The sequence below is a fragment of the Ylistrum balloti genome, unplaced genomic scaffold (assembly GCF_031769215.1).
Source record: "Ylistrum balloti isolate Yb309-2 unplaced genomic scaffold, AGI_CSIRO_Ybal_v1 Utg370114, whole genome shotgun sequence".
Taxonomy (NCBI): Eukaryota; Metazoa; Mollusca; class Bivalvia; order Pectinida; family Pectinidae; genus Ylistrum; species Ylistrum balloti.
Genome location: NW_026782134.1, coordinates 196482 through 219608, shown reverse-complemented (window position 1 = coordinate 219608; position 23127 = coordinate 196482). Strand labels below are relative to the sequence as shown.

The 23127-nt window shown below is 37.7% G+C and overlaps 1 protein-coding gene across 2 annotated transcripts; it reads left to right on the top strand.

The window, feature by feature from the left end:
- The first annotated feature begins 5713 nt into the window (after positions 1-5713).
- On the top strand, positions 5714-22874 carry LOC132550242 (thymidine phosphorylase-like). Of its 2 annotated transcripts, XM_060214283.1 has the most exons (9): positions 5957-6038; positions 7506-7678; positions 16256-16458; positions 17924-18152; positions 19764-19882; positions 20092-20254; positions 20413-20640; positions 20836-20976; positions 21244-22874. In XM_060214283.1, the coding sequence occupies exons 3-9, from the start codon at positions 16261-16263 to the stop codon at positions 21399-21401; spliced, it is 1236 nt and encodes a 411-aa protein (XP_060070266.1). In that variant the 5' UTR covers positions 5957-6038; positions 7506-7678; positions 16256-16260; the 3' UTR covers positions 21402-22874. The 2 variants fall into 2 exon arrangements, with proteins under 2 accessions (XP_060070265.1, XP_060070266.1); XM_060214282.1 differs by lacking the exon at positions 7506-7678 and having other exon boundaries at positions 5714-6038.
- Positions 22875-23127: the final 253 nt, after the last annotated feature.

Here is a 23127-nt window from a genome sequence, read left to right as displayed (position 1 = left end):
GTCACATTTCTGATTATAGATCGCATGTAAAAGAGTAACATCCGGATTACAGAAGCAGTAACATTCAAGATTATAGATCGCATGTAAATAACATCCGGATTATAGAAGAAGTAACATTCCAGAATGTAGATCGCATGTAAAAGAGTAACATCCGGATTACAGAAGCAGTAACATTCCATATTATAGATCGCATGTAAATAACATCCGGATTACAAAAGCAGTCACATTCCAGATTATAGATCGCATGTAAAAGAGTAACATCCGGATTATAGAAGTAGTAACATTCCAGATTATAGATCGCATGTAAAAGAGTAACATCCGGATTATAGAAGCAGTAACATTCCAGATTATAGATCACATGTAAATAACATCCGGATTATAGAAGAAGTAACATTCCAGATTATAGATCGCATGTAAAAGAGTAACATCCGGATTATAGAAGTAGTAACATTCCAGATTATAGATCGCATGTAAAAGAGTAACATCCGGATTATAGAAGTAGTAACATTCCAGATTATAGATCACATGTAAATAACATCCGGATTATAGAAGAAGTAACATTCCAGATTATAGATCGCATGTAAAAGATTAACATCCGGGTTATAGAAGTAGTAACATTCCATATTATAGATCGCATTTAAAGCAATAACATCTGCACCAATATTTTACTATATATAGATCTGTATAGGTAGTTTAGGAGGTACATACATTTCTATACACTTTTGTCAGAAATGTGATATGTTGTTTACATTAGCATGTCGCCGGTGTTGTTTTATGTCTTTCAGGATGATATTTCTGCATTATGTGGACAACTATTTAGACAGTCTAGGATCTAGTTTTACAAAGAGTTTACATGTGGTCATGTGAAGGCGTTCCGAGTAGAAAACTGCTGAAATGTAAGTAGCTTGTTTCCATGACAATTTTGTTGATTTTAAGACAGTTGTTCGGAAATAAAAAGTTGTACTGTTAGGTTGTAATAAGTAGTATTTTTGCATTTTTAGCATTTTATGTGTTGGTAACCATGGCAATCACATGTAAGAGATCAGAGGAGTTTTGATTGACACAATTTTTGTTCCTCTGCTATTAATAAAATTGTTATGTACAAAGGAAATGTATAAATATATATACATGCAAGGATGTATTATTTGATAAGCAAAATGCTATGCTAGTATTTCTTTAACATGGCCAATAATTTCGGGAAAAATGCGAATTAACTGTTTCCTTCTGCCATTACACACCCTCTCCCACCCAACAACACACACACATACACAGACACGCACACACACACACACACACACACACACATACACACACACACTCTCCCACCCAACACACACACAAACACACACACACACACATACGCGCGCGCACAGGAAGAAGCAAAGTGAGGTATATCGAAATTAGCGATGGGAGTGGAACGAATTTCTGATTAATCTGTCTTAAACTATCGCCAAAACTTGAGCGGTACATAGATTAAATGTTATTCTGAAATTTGAGAATTTGAATTTTCACATACATTGTGAGACACAAATGTGTCATGTCATGTCGTGGTATAGACAAACTGAGGTACACACCAAAATCCATTATAATCCAATCCAGCTTAGTTACATATAACATAGTACATATAACTCACCTCACTTTAACGAATTCCTGTTAACAAACACAATGTAGTAATACCAGTCCAGCACAGCGAGGTACATGGAAATTATTCATTTATCTAACAGGTTTAACGTCCGCTATTACGGCCTTTCAGGTTTTCAATATTTAAGGAAACGCGATAAATTTGAAAAGCAGATTATTATGCATATAAACAATGCTTGTACTCAACTTACACAGTCAATAAATATAAATTCATTAATATAGGTGTTCCATGCTTGTTCATTTTAAAGTTCAAGCAAAAGAGGAGACGCTTACGAATACATTTGTAAACGAACGGAAGAAATTGGAAAAAAACCAATAAAAAATTAACAGAGTAACGCATCCTATTCATGTAAATAGTTATATATTTTACATACAATATGCAATGATAAAATGCGACATAATTCATAAAGTTGTAATTTTCATTACATCAGTTTTTTGCGGTCTCTCACAGGATCGTATAAGACGACGATGACACCACGGAGTCCATGTTTATCACATTGGTATAGGTGGTATGTCGGCGTGTGTCAGTGAAGCCATGAACCACGCAGTGCAAAATGTTGATCATCCTTCGTTCACTTTTTGGAAGTGCCGATTTCATGTTAATTCAAATTTGTTTCGATATGCACACAAAGTTTATGTTAACTGATATACTACCCAGCTTAGTGTGTTGATATCATGTGTTTTCTCACATGATTGTGATCAGTAATAACAACGCTCCAATATAAAAAGCTGACTTTATTTATTCATTTATTAAACAAGTTTAACGTCGCTATTACGGCCTTTTGACCTTCATCATTTTAGGCGACGCTTACGAAAAGATTTATGAACGAACGGAAGAAATTGGCTAAGCTTGTCCGCTAAAAAAGAGAAAACGCCATTGGCATGTATATGGTGTACTTTCAAGTGACATCTTTCAATTACATTACGTTGATATGTATTTACAAACTCCAAATCGTATGTCAAGTATCCACTTCAAGAATTATTTTGACGAACAAACTTTTTCCGTGAAGTACTTCATCCAAATAAAATCAGCCGCCGTTGTTGTTGGCTTAAAAAAAGGAACTGAGCAATTTCACTTGGTCAATAGATAACATTAACAAATAAAACACGCCCTTTTGAAAAGTAAAATTACTCCATTCCTATTTCAGTAATTGTCTTAGATATGTTGATGCATATGTAAAAATTATTTTGAAAACAATTTCATTGTAATAACCTATTTAGATAAAAAATGATATTGGAAATGACTTTTACTGTCCTGTAGATCAAAACTGGGCGGACAGCACATATCCTAAATGGCGTTTATTGAAATATGAGACACGTAAAAAATATGTCATTGTTATTATTTAACATAAATGTATTACGTTATCGTTCATTTTACATATTTGTCTTTATTCTTCCTTCATGTTTTTATACTTTTCTTAATTTATTTTTTTAAAACTTAGTTCATATGTAGGAAGAAAAACTATAAACATAACGAAATTGTCATTTTCTCACAAAACGACGTTTTCATTTTCTTTTGTTTTCACGGTGTGATGTACTGATAGCCGTTTGATAAGATGACGTAACTAAGGGGTGGGATTGCTAAGGAGTCCGCTATCTTGGATTTCCTTAGCAACGGAAATGCAAATTGACACGCTTAACAACCCTATAAACCTACGGCCCCTCATCAACGTCATCTCATTATCGCGAAGTGTGTGACGTCATCACTCATCGAGTTATCGCCCATTATCTCCCCTCTTCTGCTTGTCCTGTTTCAGGCATTGTAATTCGACAGACGGGTTGGTTTTGACGACGTCATGTTTATGTACAGTTTTTGGACTGTACCGTAGAGTGTATGCATCCTTTTCTACAACGGAAGATGGCTTGTATGGCGTGTTTTGTTGGTATTTTGCATGAAAGAGTTTTTAATATTTTTTATTGACAAAATTTCACCACTTAAGAATTTTTATTTACTGCCATTGTTTGCTCCTGTTTTATAGAATATCACCGAATACTGTGAAAGTTCAAATTACACATTTTGAGGCCAAAAATGTTTTTTTTTTCTAAAAGTAAAGCTTTGCAAAAAAGAAATGTTCGATGCAAATGTTTTTGTATGTCAAATTGTTTTTTAAAAACACTATTTTTGGCAGTGTAAAATGTAAGACAATAATATTTTGTAAGTGAAAATTGCTGCTGTTTTGCTACTGTTTTGCTGCTGTTTGCCTCTAAGTCTATTCGCTTCCTCAGTCAGCAAACGTGCATAAGATATTGCAAGAATGTTTTAAAACGTTGAATAGACTTATCAGGTTGTGCTTCTCCGAGACTGTACTCATCAGTTATATGCTAATAGACATACACACATAGTACCATTTTGTGCGTCAACGAAAACATAGATGTCAATCAGATTTCGACCAAGAAAGTCTACAACCAATCGGATTTCGAGCAATCAGTTTTCCGACAACAAAAGTCTACATCCAATCGGATTTCGACACAGAAACATGACACAGAATTTAGCAAACAAAATTGATGACAACATGTATCATACCTCACAATTCACAGTGGCCCTAACTCATGTGTCCGTAAGAAGTCATTGAGGCGGCATTACAACTTATGTTGTAGATAGTTTCGTTAAAAAAGTTCTATTTGACCTTTAAAAATGCACCAGGAAACAATGATTCGATTGGTCATCGATAATATCCTGTTTAATAATGGTTCTTTACAGTTTCCTGACAATTGTGAACAACCCGAGGAACCCGAAGCCATCATTAGAATATCACCGTATACTGGGAAAGTTCAAATTACACATTTTGAGGCCAAAAATGTTTTTTTTTCTAAAAGTAAAGCTTTGCAAAAAAGAAATGTAAGATGCAAATGTTTTTGTATGTCAAATTGTTTTTTAAAAACACTATTTTTGGCAGTGTAAAATGTAAGACAACAATATTTTGTAAGTAAAAATTGCAAACAACATCAGACAGCAGCAAACAAAAGCAAACATCTGCAATACATCAGTAAACAGCAGCAAAACAGCAGCAGCGAAGAGCAGCAAAACAGCAGCAGACAGCAGAAAAACAGACGCAAACCATAGTAAACAACAGCATCAAAGCAGCAAACAGCAGCAGACAGCAGTAAAACAGACGCAAACCATAGTAAACAATAGCATAAAAGCAGCAAACAGCAGCAAAACAGCAGCAGCGAAGAGAAGCAAAACAGCAGCAGACAGCAGCAAACAATAACAAACAACAGAAAACATCAGTAAACAGCATCAAAACAGTAGCGGAATAGCAGCATACAACAGTAAAACATAAGAGGACAAACCTGAAACACGGCAAACAGGACAGGGGAGACAATTAGTGACGGGGCGATAGCTCGGTGATGGTGTCACACACTCCGTCATGATTGGATGACGTTCATGAGGGGCCGTAGGTTTATGGGGTTGCTAAGTACGCCAACTTTGATTTCCGTTGCTAAGGAAATCGAAGATGGCGGGTTCCATAGCAACCATATCCCTCAATAACGTCAACTCATCAGTCGTTCATGCATGACATGCACGATGTCGTTTTCAATAGAACGCAAAAATTCACGTGCACAGCGAGCGTCGACAAACCCATTCACGGATTGTCGCGCTATAAGGGCCAGAACACTCATGGAGGTCGTTCAGTGTTGTATGTTTGATAATGAAAAATGATTGATATACAGTGATCAATACACTCGTAGCAGCTGTTTAGCGTCTTTTACAAATGGATTTTGTACTTTTGCATTCTCTATGTTTAACTTAAATAGTCTTTTGAATTCCTGCGTGAAATATAAGGTAAAATAACGCAAAAATATCCTTTAATGGTATCCATGACTTTTAATAAATACAGAGAAATCAGCTTCGTCAATAGTAGACTAACTACTGTCTCTCAAAGGTATAAATAGTTTGGGATCTTGACCAAGTTTCCAGCTATGGGGAGATAAGCTAGTGTAAGCAAGATTTAAGGGCTGGCAGTCACATTATAACAAACAGATTTGGCAAATTTCCAGCCGAATATCGGTCACGAATCCCCCTCCTGCATTACCCCCTCAGCCCCTAACACACAGGTCCATTTCCCTCCGTATTCCGTGCTATCGGTCTACCTTGCTCGCTCCTAGCTCACATTTCACAATCCTTCTCTCGGCTGATGTAATTCTATCCCCGATAACTGACTACTGTGTGTACTTTATAAAACTTTGGCGGGAAACTTCCACAATAGTACGAACGCTTCAGTAGTGAACAGTACGGTTTTGCAGGATGGCAGCGACAACGAACAGCGCTTCTAATGGGATCTCAATTCTTGACCTTATCCTGAAAAAGAAGCAAGGATCGGCCCTTACTAAGGAAGAGATTGAGTATTTTGTGCAGGGAGTTGTTGATGATGCTATATCTAAAGAACAGCTTGGTAAGTATTGCGTTGTGCCGATACTTAACCTGTGTAGCCTAGATTTACGGATGCTGCACATGTGGTCCATGTTCTGCACATTTATCAAGATGTGGCGTCTAGGTCAATTAAAGTCAAATTCCTGTACACGTGTTTTGTTTAATACGGCCCTAGTTAGTACATAGGTCTATAACTTGATGCGCTTTTTCACGTTTTGTAGCGTTTTAATACATGTACATTTCAGTCAGAGTAAGGGCGCTGATATGCCTGGTCATGTGCTAGCTGTAGGGATACATTTACAGTTAATATTTTCTTGACTGTGGCAAAAAGGACAAAATGGTGATGTAGTGGGTGGATTGGTATACGATTTGTTGAACAAATATTTTGAGATTAAATCTAAACTAGCGTTCTTTCTAAAATGTGTAAAATGTGTCATCACTTCACCATATCAGCTATAGATGTTATATACACCGGTCACCGGGTAAGGTGTCCTGACCGCTATATCTGTTATATACACTGGTCACCGGGTAAGGTGTCCTGACCGCTATATCTGTTAGATACACCGGTCACCGGGTAAGGTGTCCTGACCGCTATATTTGACATATATACTGGTCACAGAGTAAGGTGTCCTGACCGCTATATTTGACATATACACCGGTCACCGGGTAAGGTGTCCTGACCGCTATATCTGACATATACACCGGGCACACTGTAAGGTGTCCTGACAGCTATATCTGACATATACACCGGTCACAGAGTAAGGTGTCCTGACAGCTATATCTGACATATACACCGGTCACCGGGTAAGGTGTCCTGACCGCTATATCTGACATATACACCGGTCACCGGGTAAGGTGTCCTGACCGCTATATTTGACATATATACTGGTCACAGAGTAAGGTGTCCTGACCGCTATATTTGACATATACACCGGTCACCGGGTAAGGTGTCCTGACCGCTATATCTGACATATACACCGGTCACCGGGTAAGGTGTCCTGACCGCTATATCTGTTATATACACCGGTCACCGGGTAAGGTGTCCTGACCGCTATATCTGTTATATACACCGGTCACCGGGTAAGGTGTCCTGACCGCTATATCTGATATATACACCGGGCACACTGTAAGGTGTCCTGACCGCTATATCTGATATATAAGGTAAATTATGAAATTAATTACAAAATTATAGAAAAATATAAAATTTTAAAATCGGATTTAAATTTCTTTCCGGTATATATAACTTGATCATAACATCATATGCATTGTCTTTAGCCCTTCGGTCGGACCATGTCTGAGGATTAATTAAAATTAAGTTAGAATAACATGACACCTCGCTTTTCACTACAGACATGTTAGTGTTACGTCATTTCATACATCAATGACGTCACAACGGTTCAATACCTGTATCACTATGCAATTATTGATTGTATATTATGTTTATCCAAGAAAAGTGATATTCACGGAGACTGTGGTTTTGCTTTTCCAGCTTTCGCGTTAGCTTGCCACGCTAAGGATTTCCGCCTCAAGAGTATCTACTAACATTAAATATGTGTATTGTATGATAACCAGAAAAACATGCCTACAGCTTTAGTGTTGTCGCTTGCCTGCTGACGATTCTTGATCATGATCAACATCAACTTCGGATTCGAGCACATACAAGTAAGCCTGTTCCGGCACATACATTTCCAAAACGTATGTAAAATATAGGTAATAATTTGCATGTCCTTAGAAATACGGTCATATAAATTGCATATGAATTGCACGAAATGCCAAAAAAAATTATTAAATGTTCACAAAATGATTTTACTGTCTCAATAGTGCCCGCCAAATTATATTTTCGTTTTCTTGCTTCCTCGTAACTATACCAGGTCATTATACCTCATTTCTGGGAGGACATTGTGAGGACACCTATGTAAAAATATGTGTCCACAAATGATGTCTTATCAAATGAAAACTGACCCAGATTGTGTGGTTGAGGAGTAATATATATTTGCTACTATCATGTTGTTGTTGGAAATCGGTGTTCCCGGTATATCTTTGTAAAAATCCCCACAGTTATGGTGAAGTCAGACAGACTGACAGACAGACAGACAGACAGACAGAGAGAGACAGACAAACAGATGAAGTTTTCCACTAAATCCATTGGCTAAATTTCAGCAGTTTGGACTTGTTCATTTTGCTGGGGTCATGGCGATCTCTTTTGTAATGAATGAAAGTTAATTAGTCGTTGCGTGCCTTTGTCTAAGAACCTGTGATATATTAACTCGCTCTTCTTCTTGGTAATATAGACCAAATTAATTTAGAAAACGATGCATAAATAGTTCTGAAAGACGAGTCAGTAACACACTTGAGATTTTGAAAAAGACGTATTAGATATATTTAAGTGGATACATTTTTGGAAAAAAAAATATTCGAATAAAGGAAATTCAGTGACTTTTCTTTTAATATTAGATTTTATGAAACGGGTCTAGAAGTTTTTTGCGAGACTTGACGAGCAAATATTATAACTTAGAGACAAGTTTCATAAAATCTCATATGAAATGAAAACAAATTAAAGGTCCTTATGATTATATACCTCAGAAATGTCACGTTTCGGCAGGTTTAATGTAAAAAATGTTTAAACACGTATTATGTCATCATAATCGATAACACTCCAGGACATGTTAAGGTAATGACATATACGCAAAAAGATTGGTATTACATTGGCGAATTCACTGTATAACGATAAGATCACGTGATTTCAACAAATATTTCCAATCCCAAGATTTAAATTAATGATTCTGGATTCTAACAACCGACGAACGGTTTGTGGTGAACAGTCTCGCGGTCTTTACATTTATGAGGACTGGTGTTTGGATATCAGGTTTAAACAACAATTAGATTGATAGACATGTATGTAGCGACCCTATCCAAACATTTCTACCTTTAAAATTCTCATTCATTGGAATGACATGTACAGTTGTACCGATAACACCTTTCCTTGACCGTGTTGTTAAGCAGTGATAGTATTATTTGCACACTAGGCTAGTTACGTGTATAAAAGGATCTAATCTTATCGAATTGCCACAAAAGATGTTATGTAACGTAGTTTTATAAATGAACGAGCAGATATAATTCCCGCCCTGTGATGTATAAAACGCCAGCCGCAGTTATTCGAAAAGTGCACTTGTCTTCCTTCAATGCATATAAATAAAAGTTCCCAGAACTCCTTATCTGTCAGACTTATGTAAATGGTGACTCAGTATTAAGGTATATCTGTGTTTAAATGTTTAGTGCCAAGCAGTCCTTAAAACGTAAAATTTTCGTGGAGCGGCGTAGTTTTCGTTTTGATACCGAAAGTGTGACGAAAACATTCCATTTATCACCAATAAACATGTTTTCGAGAAAAGTTTTCAAACTGGATGCATGATGATCAGTTTTCTAAAATATCTTTTTGTGAATGGTAGGAATTCATGAGTACGTTCTACCCATACAGTTTTCCCGACTTTTTTTTTACAAGAGCTAGAAGTTCTGTACATTGTGCTAGTGATATTGCTGTTATAGAGAAAGAAAACATCGAACATCAAAACTCACGAACTTTGTCTATATGTCTAAATGTTTTTACGACGAGACGAACATATGCATTGTATATATGTCGACTTGTACTAACCTAGGGGTCACATAAGGTTCCATCATACCGTTATGTTATGTCTGATTAGTGCGCTGCTGAGGACTGGTTGTACATTGTTATGTCGGATTTTTATGGAACATTTTTATATGCTGTATTTAAATTTTGTCAGACCATCTGTCGTCGTGATCACGCGGCTTGTTTACTATCAAATGGATCGCAAATTTGCTGTAATCTTACATTTATCTTAAAAGTTTAGAATAAGAATTCTAGTGTTCCGCTATTTTTAGCATATATATGCATGTATCCGTGAAACAATGCTACGGTATATATGGTTAAGATAAGGTTCACAAAGTCGTGAAATTTTATAGATACAATCATAAAAGGACAACACATTTCGCCAAAATTCTCGAAAATAAACGGATGAAACTATTTTCAAGATAACGATTTATTAAGAAAGGTCTGGAGCCTGAATTATCCAGGCGAAGCTGGTACATTAGAATTCATAATATATGCAGTTGTGTAGTTGTGAAATCTAAAGCACTATTGTAAGCTCTTTGATGATCTACCGCTATACATCTGGAATCAGACGCAAAAAAAAATATGGCAATGTTTCTGTTTGCCCCTGTTGACACACCAGATCAAGACGTTACGCAGCTGACTCAACTTGACCAGAGACTCGTGTTAATTTCGATCCGACCGAACTGGCGTACCTTACCTATGTTTTATATTTGATACAATATCTTTAATCTTGATTCAGTGGACCATATTTTTTCATCGTGCACATTTTTCTGGCAGACAAAATGTATTCAACAACATTTTATTTGAACAGTATATCATCCATGACGACATCAACTTCATACTTTAAGGGTATCTATAGCAAGGGTGCCTTATTGTTGAAACATGTGATGGAGTTATTTATTAACGATATAACAATAATGGATTTTCACTGAGTGTTTTTCGCGATATTTAAGCGGAGACTGGTAACAATCTATTGGTGTAACATAAAACTTTGTGCACGTGCGCACGGCCTGTAACTGAAGGTTGGTTGTCACTTTGTGTTAACGATCTTTCTACATGTGTATGTTACATATACTTTGTTTTTGTCTGGTTTCATACCTGAAACACGTGCAATGTTATCAATCGCTTAGTTTAAAAAGTCACATTTGTGTCATAATTACCACAAATGAAACCTGTAGTTTAAACACACTTAATAGGAAAAATATGTTTAAAGAAACTAAATGGTTAGCCATTCATTTGATAACTGATAAAAAACATCGTAATATTTGTTAAAAATTGTATGTGGTGTAATTTATGTAATATTTGTGTCTTGATAAAGGTACAGGTTGTCTCGAAAATTTTACAGTTCGTTTGCTTGTACTGTTGCTATTACTTCATTATATATATATATACAGCAAATTTGTTCTGTTCATGCTAATCAGGAAGAACGTTTAACATGAAATTTATCAAAACAATTAAAACCTATACATATTATGGGTTTGAAAAAAAAAATCTGAAAAATGTTACTCTTTCTTTTTCTGAAATCGTTGTAACAAAAAGACTACGCTAACTGCTTAAGGTGCTCTTGGTAAGTAGGCAGTTAACACTGCTCGATAAAGTAAGTAGGCAGTTACCACGGCTCGATAAAGTAAGTAGGCAGTTACCACGGCTCGATAAAGTAATTATACAGTTACCACGGCTCGATAAAGTAAGTAGGCAGTTACCACGGCTCGATAAAGTAATTATACAGTTACCACGGCTCGATAAAGTAAGTAGGCAGTTACCACGGCTCGATAAAATAAGTAGGCAGTTACCACGGCTCGATAAAGTATATAGACAGTTACCACGGCTCGATAAAGTAAGTAGGCAGTTACCACGGCTCGATAAAGTAAGTAGGCAGTTACCACGGCTCGATAAAGTATATAGACAGTTACCACGGCTCGATACAGTAAGTAGGCAGTTACTCGATAAAGTAAGTACAGATACCACGGCTCGATAAAGTATATACCACGGCTCGATAAAGTATAAAGTAGGCAGTATACCACGGCTCGATAAAATATATAGACAGTTACCACGGCTCGATAAAGTAAGTAGGCAGATACCACGGCTCGATAAAGTATAAAGACAGTTACCACGGCTCGATAAAGTAAGTAGGCAGTTACCACGGCTCGATAAAGTAAGTAGGCAGTTACCACGGCTCGATAAAGTATATAGACAGTTACCACGGCTCGATAAAGAAAGTAGGCAGTTACAACGGCTCGATAAAGTATATAGACAGTTACCACGGTTCGATAAAGAAAGTAGGCAGTTACCACGGCTCGATAAAGTAAGTAGGCAGTTACCACGGCTCGATAAAATATATAGACAGTTACCACGGCTCGATAAAGTATATAGACAGTTACCACGGCTCGATAAAGTAAGTATGCAGATACCACGGCTCGATAAAGTATAAAGACAGTTACCACGGCTCGATAAAGTAAGTAGGCAGTTACCACGGCTCGATAAAGTATAATGACAGTTACCACGGCTCGATAAAGTAAGTAGGCAGTTACCACGGCTCGATAAAGTAAGTAGGCAGTTACCACGGCTCGATAAAGTAAGTAGGCAGTTACCACGGCTCGATAAAGTAATTAGACAGTTACCACGGCTCGATAAAGTAAGTAGGCAGTTACCACGGCTCGATAAAGTATATAGACAGTTACCACGGCTCGATAAAGTAAGTAGGCAGATACCACGGCTCGATAAAGTATAAAGACAGTTACCACGGCTCGATAAACTAAGTAGGCAGTTACCACGGCTCGATAAAGTATGAAGACAGTTACCACGGCTCGATAAAGTAAGTAGGCAGTTACCACAGCTCTATAAAGTATATAGACAGTTACCACGGCTCGATAAAGTAGGTAGGCATTTACCTAGGCTCGATAAAGTATATAGACAGTTACCACGGCTCGATAAAGTAAGTAGGCAGATCCCTCGGCTCGATAAAGTATATAGACAGTTACCACGGCTCGATAAAGTAAGTAGGCAGTTACCACAGCTCTATAAAGTATATAGACAGTTACCACGGCAGTACCACGGCTCGATAAAGTATCGGCTCGATAAAGTAAGTAGGCAGTTACCACGGCTCGATAAAGTAAGTAGGCAGATACCACGGCTCGATTAAGTATAAAGACAGTTACCACAGCTCGATAAAGTAAGTAGGCAGTTAGGACGGCTATAGTAGGCAGTTTACCACAGCTCGATAAAGTAAGTAGGCAGTTACCACGGCTCGATAAAGTATATAGACAGTTACCACGGCTCGATAAAGTAAGTAGGCAGTTACCACGGCTCGATAAAGTAAGTAGGCAGTTACCACGGCTCGATAAAGTATATAGACAGTTACCACGGCTCGATAAAGTAAGTAGGCAGTTACCACGGCTCGATAAAGTAAGTAGGCAGTTACCACGGCTCGATAAAGTAAGTAGGCAGATACCACGGCTCGATAAAGTATATAGACAGTTACCACGGCTCGATAAAGTATAAAGACAGTTACCACGGCTCGATAAAGTATATAGACAGTTACCACGGCTCGATAAAGTAAGTAGGCAGTTACCACGGCTCGATAAAGTATATAGACAGTTACCACGGCTCGATAAAGTAAGTAGGCAGTTACCACGGCTCGATAAAGTATAAAGACAGTTACCACGGCTCGATAAAGTAAGTAAGCAGTTACCACGGCTCGATAAAGTAAGTAGGCAGTTACCCCCCCCCCTCCCCTCCCCAAGGATTGTACAAAAGAGGCACAATTAAATAGCACTCTTAAATAGGAATTTGTATCGAAAACTAAACTGAATATGTCTGCGTCAAACATACGTTTCTAGAGTAATGTGGAAGTCACGATAGAGAAAATAATAATAATAAAAAAAGAAAAAATCATTTAGTCTCGGGGTAAGTTAGAATTAATGTTATCTGGATGCAAGCTCCAGTAATAAAAAAAGGTTTTAGATTTGATTTATGATATTTCTACTATAACAATAAGGTTTTTCAGTAAATTTAATATTCAACCATACATGACATAAAAAAACCCTGATGGTACAATGTATGGGTATGTAACGTAGGACAAGCGCCGGATTTAGGTGTTCAGAATTGAAAGCATGAACGCATAGCAATTGTACTGGAAAATATTTACAGTTTATTTAATACAAATACCAATCCACACTAAAGCAGGTTCACACTCACTCTCACTTCCACTAACCAGCACATAAAGTTCGAAATATGAGTTCAACACAGTAAACACATAAAGTTCACCTTCCCATTTACAAGAATTCAAGCATGTAGCTGTACCTTAGCACAACACTCGTTCCCATGCAATATCCCTCGCGCGTGTCACTTGGGATGACTTCAACAAGCCTTCCTCACAACTAGTGGGCTACACTCATTTGCTACACAATTGGAAATGGCTTCCGTTTCCAGATCCCATACTAACAGTTGACATGTTGTAAAATGTCCCTTCTGCTCCTTGACCCGCCCGTAGTTAGCATCCAACTTCCTGTGGCTGACCTCGGTCTCTGACCGGCCCTGTTGCCGAAGCGGTGGTTGTTACTGGGTCCCGATGGATTATAATAGGGAATCACTCAGTTATGGAAAGCTTCAACAAAAATGCACACAATCATTCACACCAATATCCTCCATACATATGATGATATAACTTTAATATAACATCAAATGTACCTTTACACGTTAAACCCCTATTCATATGATAATAAATACACCATATTGCATTAAAATAAAGACATCGTCACGTGACGGTCCATTTTACACTATCAAATATTCAAACAATATAACGCATATGGCGTCTACAGACTGCCATACTTTATTTTATACCGGCGTCACGTTCCAACCTAGTTTTACCTGTTTATGGACATTTGTACAAAATGTTACCATTTACGTTCTTCAATATACTGCATTTAACATATAATAATCACTACAATATATCTTCCCAAAAACTAGACATGGCAATACTAATATATACTAAAAGGATAAAGAAACGCAGGGTGAACTTTAAACCAGAAATTAAGTATGATATCGGGCTTCATTTAAAACGAAATTTTGTATACTTACAGATAAATTAAAGCTTAAAAATTTCCAAAGTCAGTATTTTGCATCTGACAATTGGTTTAGAGGTACTAACGATTAAATTGAATGGACCCATAGGATTTTGAAATTGAAATTGAACCGAGTCATCAATATCTTGTGTGTCATTGCCATCAATAACAATCAATTGTGATTTTAACCGGTGTGAGATTCCTCCCCACACCATTACTGAATCGCCCCCAAACCTATCCCTCTCTACAACGCAAGCGTCCGTAAAACGTTCGCCACGACGTCGGTAGACACGTTGACGGCCGTCAGATCGATAAAGACAGAATCCGTGAAGAAAACTTGTCTCCACTGCCTCAGTGGAAACCGTCGTGGAGCATGTGCAGCGACCCAGGACATACGACGCTGACGTCGAGCAGGGGTAAGGTGTGGACCTACGTAGGGGCGACGTGCTCTTACACCAACTTCTCGTAATCGATTCCTTACAGTTTTTGAACTTATAGGACGCCTATGATTTCCACGAACATTAAGTGCACTCTCAACGGCAGTAAGGCGCCGATTACGCACATGAGAGACGACGATATAGCGATCCTGACGTCGTGACGTTACGCGCGGACGTCCTGACCTAGGTCGATCGGCCAATCGCCCAGTTTCCCGAAGACGTCTTACAAGACGTTCTATGGTGGAAAAATTAACACCAAAGTGCCTAGCAACCTGATTTTGCGACTGTCTTTGTATCAGCATCTGAATGGCCTGACTCCTATCAACTTCTGTGAGTCGTGCCATTCTTAAAAAAATCAAATTCTCAATTAATTTTAGAGAAGCAGTTGGTCTGTATAAAGACTAACGAAGAGTGACTTGACCAACGCTGCATGAGATCAGAACAACACGGTGCACGATATCCTTGTTTTTTCCTTCCCCCATTTACCAGAGCTGCGCACTGTACCGTGACTAAATTTTCGATACATGACAAGGTGTAATATGACCTAATTAACTCAATCCACAAAGTTTCACTTTATTTAGAGAACGCGTTTTCAAAATATCGGAATAAATATTACCCTGCGTTTCTTTATCCTTTCAGTATATCAATATACACACACGTTTACAACTCCTAATCAATCGCTGCGCTTGATTGGACCGCACGCAAAGATAAATATATACGCTAGAAATACATTTACCCGGAAAATAAGACACTCAAAAGAACCAAATTAGTGAAATGAAAGATATGTAACAATATTGGTTACTCACCATAGTCCGTATTCCGAGCCTGAATCCATGTTAACCGATAACTCGTCTACAGGTCAAAACTACACAACCATTACTCATGGAATACCTTACCTGTCATCCGCACGTGCACTTCCGCCCTAGCCGTACTAATATTTGTGCCATACAGTAACGAACATACGAACAGATGAAACATAGAAAAACATACGGACAATTACATGCGATCGTGACAGGGTACATGTTGAAATAGTTTAGATTTTGCACGAATCAACTGAAAATCAACATCATTTATAATATGTCATGTGTTTTATTGATTCTCGTTGTAGGTGCCATGTTAATGGCGACAGTTCTGAAAGGTTTAGATGATTTTGAGACGACGTGTCTGACACGTGCAATGATGAACTCTGGTGAAGTCATGTCTTGGCCAGAAAAATGGCGTGGAAAGATTGTGGACAAACACAGTACGGGAGGCGTTGGTGACAAAATCAGCCTCGTTCTGGCCCCAATCTTAGCATCTTGTGGCATGAAGGTAACATCAGTTGTTTATTTATTTATCTATTTATTTATATAAAGGGTTTTACATCCACTATTACGGCCTTTCGGCCTTTCAGCGGACGAACCATCAGTTGTGCACTCGCTCCATTCAAATGAAATTGCGTATGAATACAAAACATTTTATTTAAAAATGAGCAGTATAGAACACATCTTTATACTATACCAGTAGGCCCTGTTAGTTCGGCAACTTAAGTGTCAACTCTACGATACACAAAATGTACACTACTGATAAAACTACCTTATAATTATGATGAATTCGAGAGTAACGGAGCGAGAAATAGAATCTCGATTTCATTCAGAATGCTGAATACATTACCAGAAGGCAGACAATTCTGTAACAGAGTTACCTCTCTGTGTATTCAGATGACTGTTTCAAATAGTAGAGAAATGCATAGAATGGCCTTATCTACAACATGTACGAGGTATACAGTACAAGCGTGATGGACATGCCTGCTGTGTTCAGTCTTTGTGTAGAAGACATGACAGATCTATTCAGTCTTTGTGTAGAAGACATGTGTGATCTATTCGGTCTTTGTGTAGAAAACATGTGTGATCTATTCGGTCTTTGTGTAGAAGACATGTGTGATCTATTCAGTCTTTGTGTAGAAGACATGACTGATCTATTCAGTCTTTGTGTAGAAGACATGACTGATCTATTCAGTCTTTGTGTAGAATACATGACATATCTATTCAGTCTTTGTGTAGAAGACATGTCTGATCTATTCAGTCTTTGTGTAGAAGACATGACAGATTTATTCAGTCTTTGTATAGAAGACATGACAGATCTATTCAGTCTTTGTGTAGAAGACATGTGTGATCTATTCAGTCTTTGTGTAGAAGACATGTGTGATCTATTCAGTCTTTGTGTAGAAGACATGTGTGATCTATTCAGTCTTTGTGTAGAAGACATGACTGATGTGTGCATTGTGAATTTAGGCGTTATGTCTGATATATGTATTCACCTAGTTTCTTGCTAGACCCTTTTACATTGCCTATGTTCATGATATGGGCGACATTACATCAAACAACTTGTACAATGATTCTGTTGCCATTTGTTTTATCTGTTGAATAGTATGGTACCCACTTTAAGTTGCAAAAATTGCGCTAAGATTTTTTTTCCCCCAAATTATAATAGACTAGTCATATTGTGAATTTGTTTGAGTAACGAGAATATTCAATATCTGAATCGATAAAACGAAAGAAAAGACAGATATACACGATGATCTATAAAGAAGTTAATGTCAACGTGTGCGAATAATAAGGAATCGTTACAGTAGTCTACCATACACCATGTAACCAACTGAACACTTGCCCTGTTGATCCAATACCAAAGGGGCAAGGAAAGCAACAACATCTGCTGACTAGTTCTTCAACTGTTACTTCATCTTTGGAAGATGACGGGTATACAACATTTTTGCATTTTCTTCCTTTCCCCACAGGTACCTATGGTGTCGGGCCGGGGACTTGGACACACCGGTGGAACCTTGGACAAGTTAGAATCGATCCCAGGATTCAGCGTTGCCTTTAACACATCCGCCATGAGGAGTATACTGGAGGACGTGGGATGTTGTATTGTTGGTCAGACAGAAACATTAGTACCTGCCGATAAAAAGTTATACGCCACCCGTGACATCACAGGCACAGTGGATAGCGTTGGATTGATATCATGTTAGTGCACGAATACATAGCAGAATATAGTATGTAATGAACCTGTACTCTTACAATGAAAACTATACTAAAAGGATAAAGAAACGCAGGGTGAACTTTAAACCAGAAATTAAGTATGATATCGGGCTTCATTTAAAACGAAATTTTGTATACTTACAAAAAAATTAAAGCTTAAAAATTTCCAAAGTCTGTATTTTGCATATGACATTTGGTTTAGAGGTACTAACGAATAAACTGAATGGACCCATAGGATTTTGAAATTGAAATTGAACTGAGTCATCAATATCTTGTGTGTCCACTGTTTGCTGTGGTCACAGCCCGTATTCTTCTGGTCATAGAGTTCATGAGAGCGTTAATCCGTCTTATGGGGATGTTGTCCCACTCTTCAATCAGAGCTCTGGTCAACTGCTCTCGAGTAGCAGGGGGTGGCTGGCGCTTACGAACCTGTCTATTCAACTGGTCCCAAAGATGCTCAATCGGGGACAAATCAGGGCTATATGGCGGCCAATCTAGTGGTTGAATGTTGGTGTTGGCCAGAAAGACTTGGCAAACCCTTGCTACGTGGGGCCTAGCATTATCCTGCTAGAGGGTTAGATTATGCTGCTGTAAGAAAGGGATCTCATCTCTATACTTAGCTGCTGTTAAATTGCCATCAATAACAATAAATTGTGATTTTAACCGGTGTGAGATTCCTCCCCACACCATTACTGAACCGCCCCCAAACGCCACGACGTCGGTAGACACGTTGACGGCCGTCAGATCGATAAAGACAGAATCGAGACTCGTCCGTGAAGAAAACTTGTCTCCACTGCCTCAGTGGAAACCGTCGTGGAGTATGTGCAGCGACCCAGGCCATACGACGCTGACGTCGAGCAGGGGTAAGGTGTGGACCTACGTAGGGGCGACGTGCTCTTACACCAACTTCTCGTAATCGATTCCTTACAGTTTTTGAACTTATAGGACGCCCATGATTTCCACGAACATTAAGTGCACTCTCAACGGCAGTAAGGCGCCGATTACGCACATGAGAGACGACGATATAGCGATCCTGACGTCGTGACGTTACGCGCGGACGTCCTGACCTAAACCGATCGGCCAATCGCCCAGTTTCCCGAAGACGTCTTACAAGACGTTCTATGGTGGAAACATTAACATCAAAGTGCCTAGCAACCTGATTTTGCGACTGTCCTTGTATCAGCATCTGAATGGCCTGACCCCTATGAACTTCTGTGAGTCGTGCCATTCTTAAACCGAATCAAATTCTCAATTAATATTAGAGAAGCAGTTGGTCTGTATAAAGACTAACGAAGAGTGACTTGACCAACGCTGCATGAGACCAGAACAACACGGTGCACGAGATTCTTGTTTTTTCCTTCCTCCATTTACCAGAGCTGCGCACTGTACCGTGACTAAATTTTCGATACATGACAAGGTGTAATATGACCTATTTACTCAATCCACAAAGTTTCACTTTATTTGGAGAACGCGTTTTCAAAATATCGGAATAAATATTACCCTGCGTTTCTTTATCCTTTCAGTATATATCTGATGTCTAGAAATGTAGTGTTTCATCTTTTTTGACATTTGATGTTTTATTATGATATGTTGTAGCGTCAATCGTCAGTAAGAAAGCCGCAGAAAATTTAGATTTTCTCATTTTGGATGTGAAATGTGGAAAAGGCGCGAGCACTAATTCGGAAGAAGAAGCTTTTGAGTTGGGCACTCGCATGGTATTTCAGCCTAAGTTTTTTTATAATCCAATATTGTGTCTTTAAATGTTTTAAATGTTCTCAATCTTTGCTGCTACGTAGTGATGTTTCTTTATTAACACCTCTGTCAACTTCGATTAATTAATTAATGATCATGAATATTTTTTGCGGCATTAAAATGTTTATATCCGTCTTTGTGTTTATCGACCTTCCTCTCTTCATTGATTTAGGTCAATATTGCCAACGGTCTCGGTATCAATACGGCAGCCTTGATGACTGAAATGACAAACCCGATTGGTCAAGCGATTGGAAACGCTCTCGAAGTGGCTGAGTCCCTGAGTTGCCTCCACGGCAAAGGACCTAAAGACGTCATGAACCTTGTCTACCAGTTGGGTAAGTTGGTGAAAATGAAACAGGAATTTTATTGATATGCCGAATTCCTGGTACAAGATATGGTACCATTTGAGATATATTGGTCTTCAGAAACATATGTCACATTCTTTGTTATCGAAAGTGGTATTTCTTCATAGGTCTTTTGTTTCATGTTTTAGGTGGTCATTTATTGTCAAGAGCTGGTTTGAAGGAGACGGTCGAGATGTCCTGTAGTATGATGGAGGCTCTAGTACGTGACGGAAAAGCAATGGACTGCTTCAGGAGGATGATAATAGCCCAGGGCGTAGCGGAGGATACTGCTAAGCGTTTGTGTGACCCAGAAAATGATGTTTGGGCCATTCTTCCCAAAGCAAAACACGTTACAGGATTGAAAAGTGACAAAAAAGGTTTGCCGTTTTGTTTGCAATTGAATTTTTGTTGCGTTTGTTTACAAAAAATTACTTATAGAAGCATTTAAGCTGATAGATTTAAATCTTTCTTTCATTATTGATGGTTGTTATGCATTCTCCTGACTACTTATTCAAAGGAACAACTAAAGCCAGGATAAGAACAATGCATTTAAAATGTCGCTCTAATTTCAGGATTCATCCATGAAATTGACTCTAAACGGTGTGCTATTGCCTCTGGAAAGATGGGAGCCGGTAGAAGCAAGAGTGGTGACGTCCTCCAATTCGGTGTTGGCCTTATGTTACAAGTTGGTGTTGGCGATGCGATTGACAAAGGTAAACAATCTGACATTTACCAGACCTCCACAATTTGTTAGAAGTTTTGCTTGTTTAATCTAATAACGTTGTCCCTGTTATTTATGAATTGCATATATATTTACACCAACACTGATGCATGTACGACTGCATTGTTCCTCGTCCCTGTGGAAAATAGTGACCCGTACATTGCATATTTACTTGCAAAACAATGAAGATTTTAATTTCTTAACTGACACTTATATGATAAACTACATGGCACGATATTTAATAATTATTTTGTTACAGGTGATGTATGGGTTAACGTTCACCACGATACGGACTCAATTCCCGTGGACGTACTGACCGAGTTAGAACAAGCTTTAGTGGTTGAAGACCAGGAACTGACTAGCAAAAACGAATCACGAGTTATGAAGGTCATCACCAGTTCACTCGACATGCACTAGGAAACACTATAGTGTGCTTCTTAAGATTTCAAAGAAATTCGTTTTTATTTCATTAGGATGTTAGCTGTGTTGCTAATACTTAACGCTGTAAGGTTTTCATATCATAGTAAGATAGCTAACAGATGTTTCTATTGCACAAAATTTATTGTTGATGATCATATAAGATTCTTAGAAATATATTGAAAGGGGGCAATTTAATTCCGAGGTATTAATGATGAAGGGATTTTAACACGCTAAATGGACCAGAAAATTTGACATATCCCAATATCTTAATGTCAGGTTAAACTAATTCATATTGGTACATATTCTAGAGTATTATATTCACTGTAAGTACCAGCGGCATATAGTTGTTGTTATTGTGGTCTGCACTCGTTATTACAATATCTATATGATGTGCTAATTTCATGTTTACTTTATCCTAAGATGTAACTTGTAAGGATAGACATAATGTATACGAGTTCAGATTCTGCACATAGTGTAAATATACTGAGAATTTCATAATATTTGTCCTTATTCTAAACAGCTATATCTGGATCAGTTTGTATGATACAAGGATGAGGTTTGAAGCTAAATGAAGTTTTAACACAAAAATTAACACAATGTAAAACGTACAGGAAAATAATGACTTTATGATAACTTTTACATCGTCAATTGTCCATTGGCTCCATCAGAGAACAATGTGCTGAAATTGTATTATGAATGCAATTACTTAACCAGTGTACATGTATACATGTATTTATTTGTTTTCATTATAACATATCTCATGTTTTTTATGTTTTAAGTCTAGATTAAGTATTGATTACAAATTGATGAGGAAAGAAAATAGTGTTTAAACACTAGACTTGTGTTCTATAAACTTTTCAAAATGTCGCTTCCTATATGACTGGGCATACCGTACTAATGTATAAATTGGGCATTTAGAATATGTGTATCAATAAGTTATTTCTCGTTTCTTTATTATTAATGATTTAAGTTGACATATTCAGTTGTAGACTTTGCTAGTATCGACCGATCTAGATCTCATCGAAAATATACTTGCAATATATTAAACAAAACTGCCTAATAACGGTCGTGTCTGATTTCGAAATTTAAATTTGTAATTTTTCAAAAAGGGCATTTTTTTCAACATCTTTGTTTCATAAAGAATCAGAAACTGATTTCAGCCTGCGTTATCTCCTCTTACATTTATACTAAAAATACGCATTAAATGATACATAAGTGCCTTTTGTTAGTAAATGTGAATGTTTCTATTCCCTCAGGTGTGTATGCTTCGTTTTTACATCTCGACGTTGTTCTTACTCAGAGAGTAGATCTAGATATCTATATGTCAAACATAACGTATACACTTATTTTACATATCATACACATACTTGTAGAGAAGAAAGGTGGACTTTACACCGAGATCACTCTAGGTCAGGTAGTTAGAACGAAGCATATGGATGAATTCTAGATAAAGGAGGTTGTATGATTTAATTGAGTCAGTGTTCTGTCTTGAATTTTTGATGTGATATTTTGACGATATGATTTATAACCATTTCGCCTTAAGTTTTCCTTTTTGAGTTTGACATTTTGTGCCTTGTGCCATACATCTTGTTCGAAAATGCATGTTCCATAACCGTGGTTTGTTACGACCCGAAGACAGGTCACAATCGGACAAAGTTTGATGTTGTAACCCTTGTAGCACGACGTGATATACGCAATCGGTTAAATGTGTACGTGAAGAAAA

Coding starts and splice junctions, on each gene's coding strand:
- LOC132550242 (XM_060214282.1), top strand. CDS start 5,891: ATGGCAGCGACAACGAACAGCGCTTCTAATGGGATCTCAATTCTTGAC. Junction 20,255..20,412: donor GAACCTTGTCTACCAGTTGG/GTAAGTTGGTGA, acceptor TTCATGTTTTAG/GTGGTCATTTATTGTCAAGA. Junction 20,641..20,835: donor ATTGAAAAGTGACAAAAAAG/GTTTGCCGTTTT, acceptor CTCTAATTTCAG/GATTCATCCATGAAATTGAC.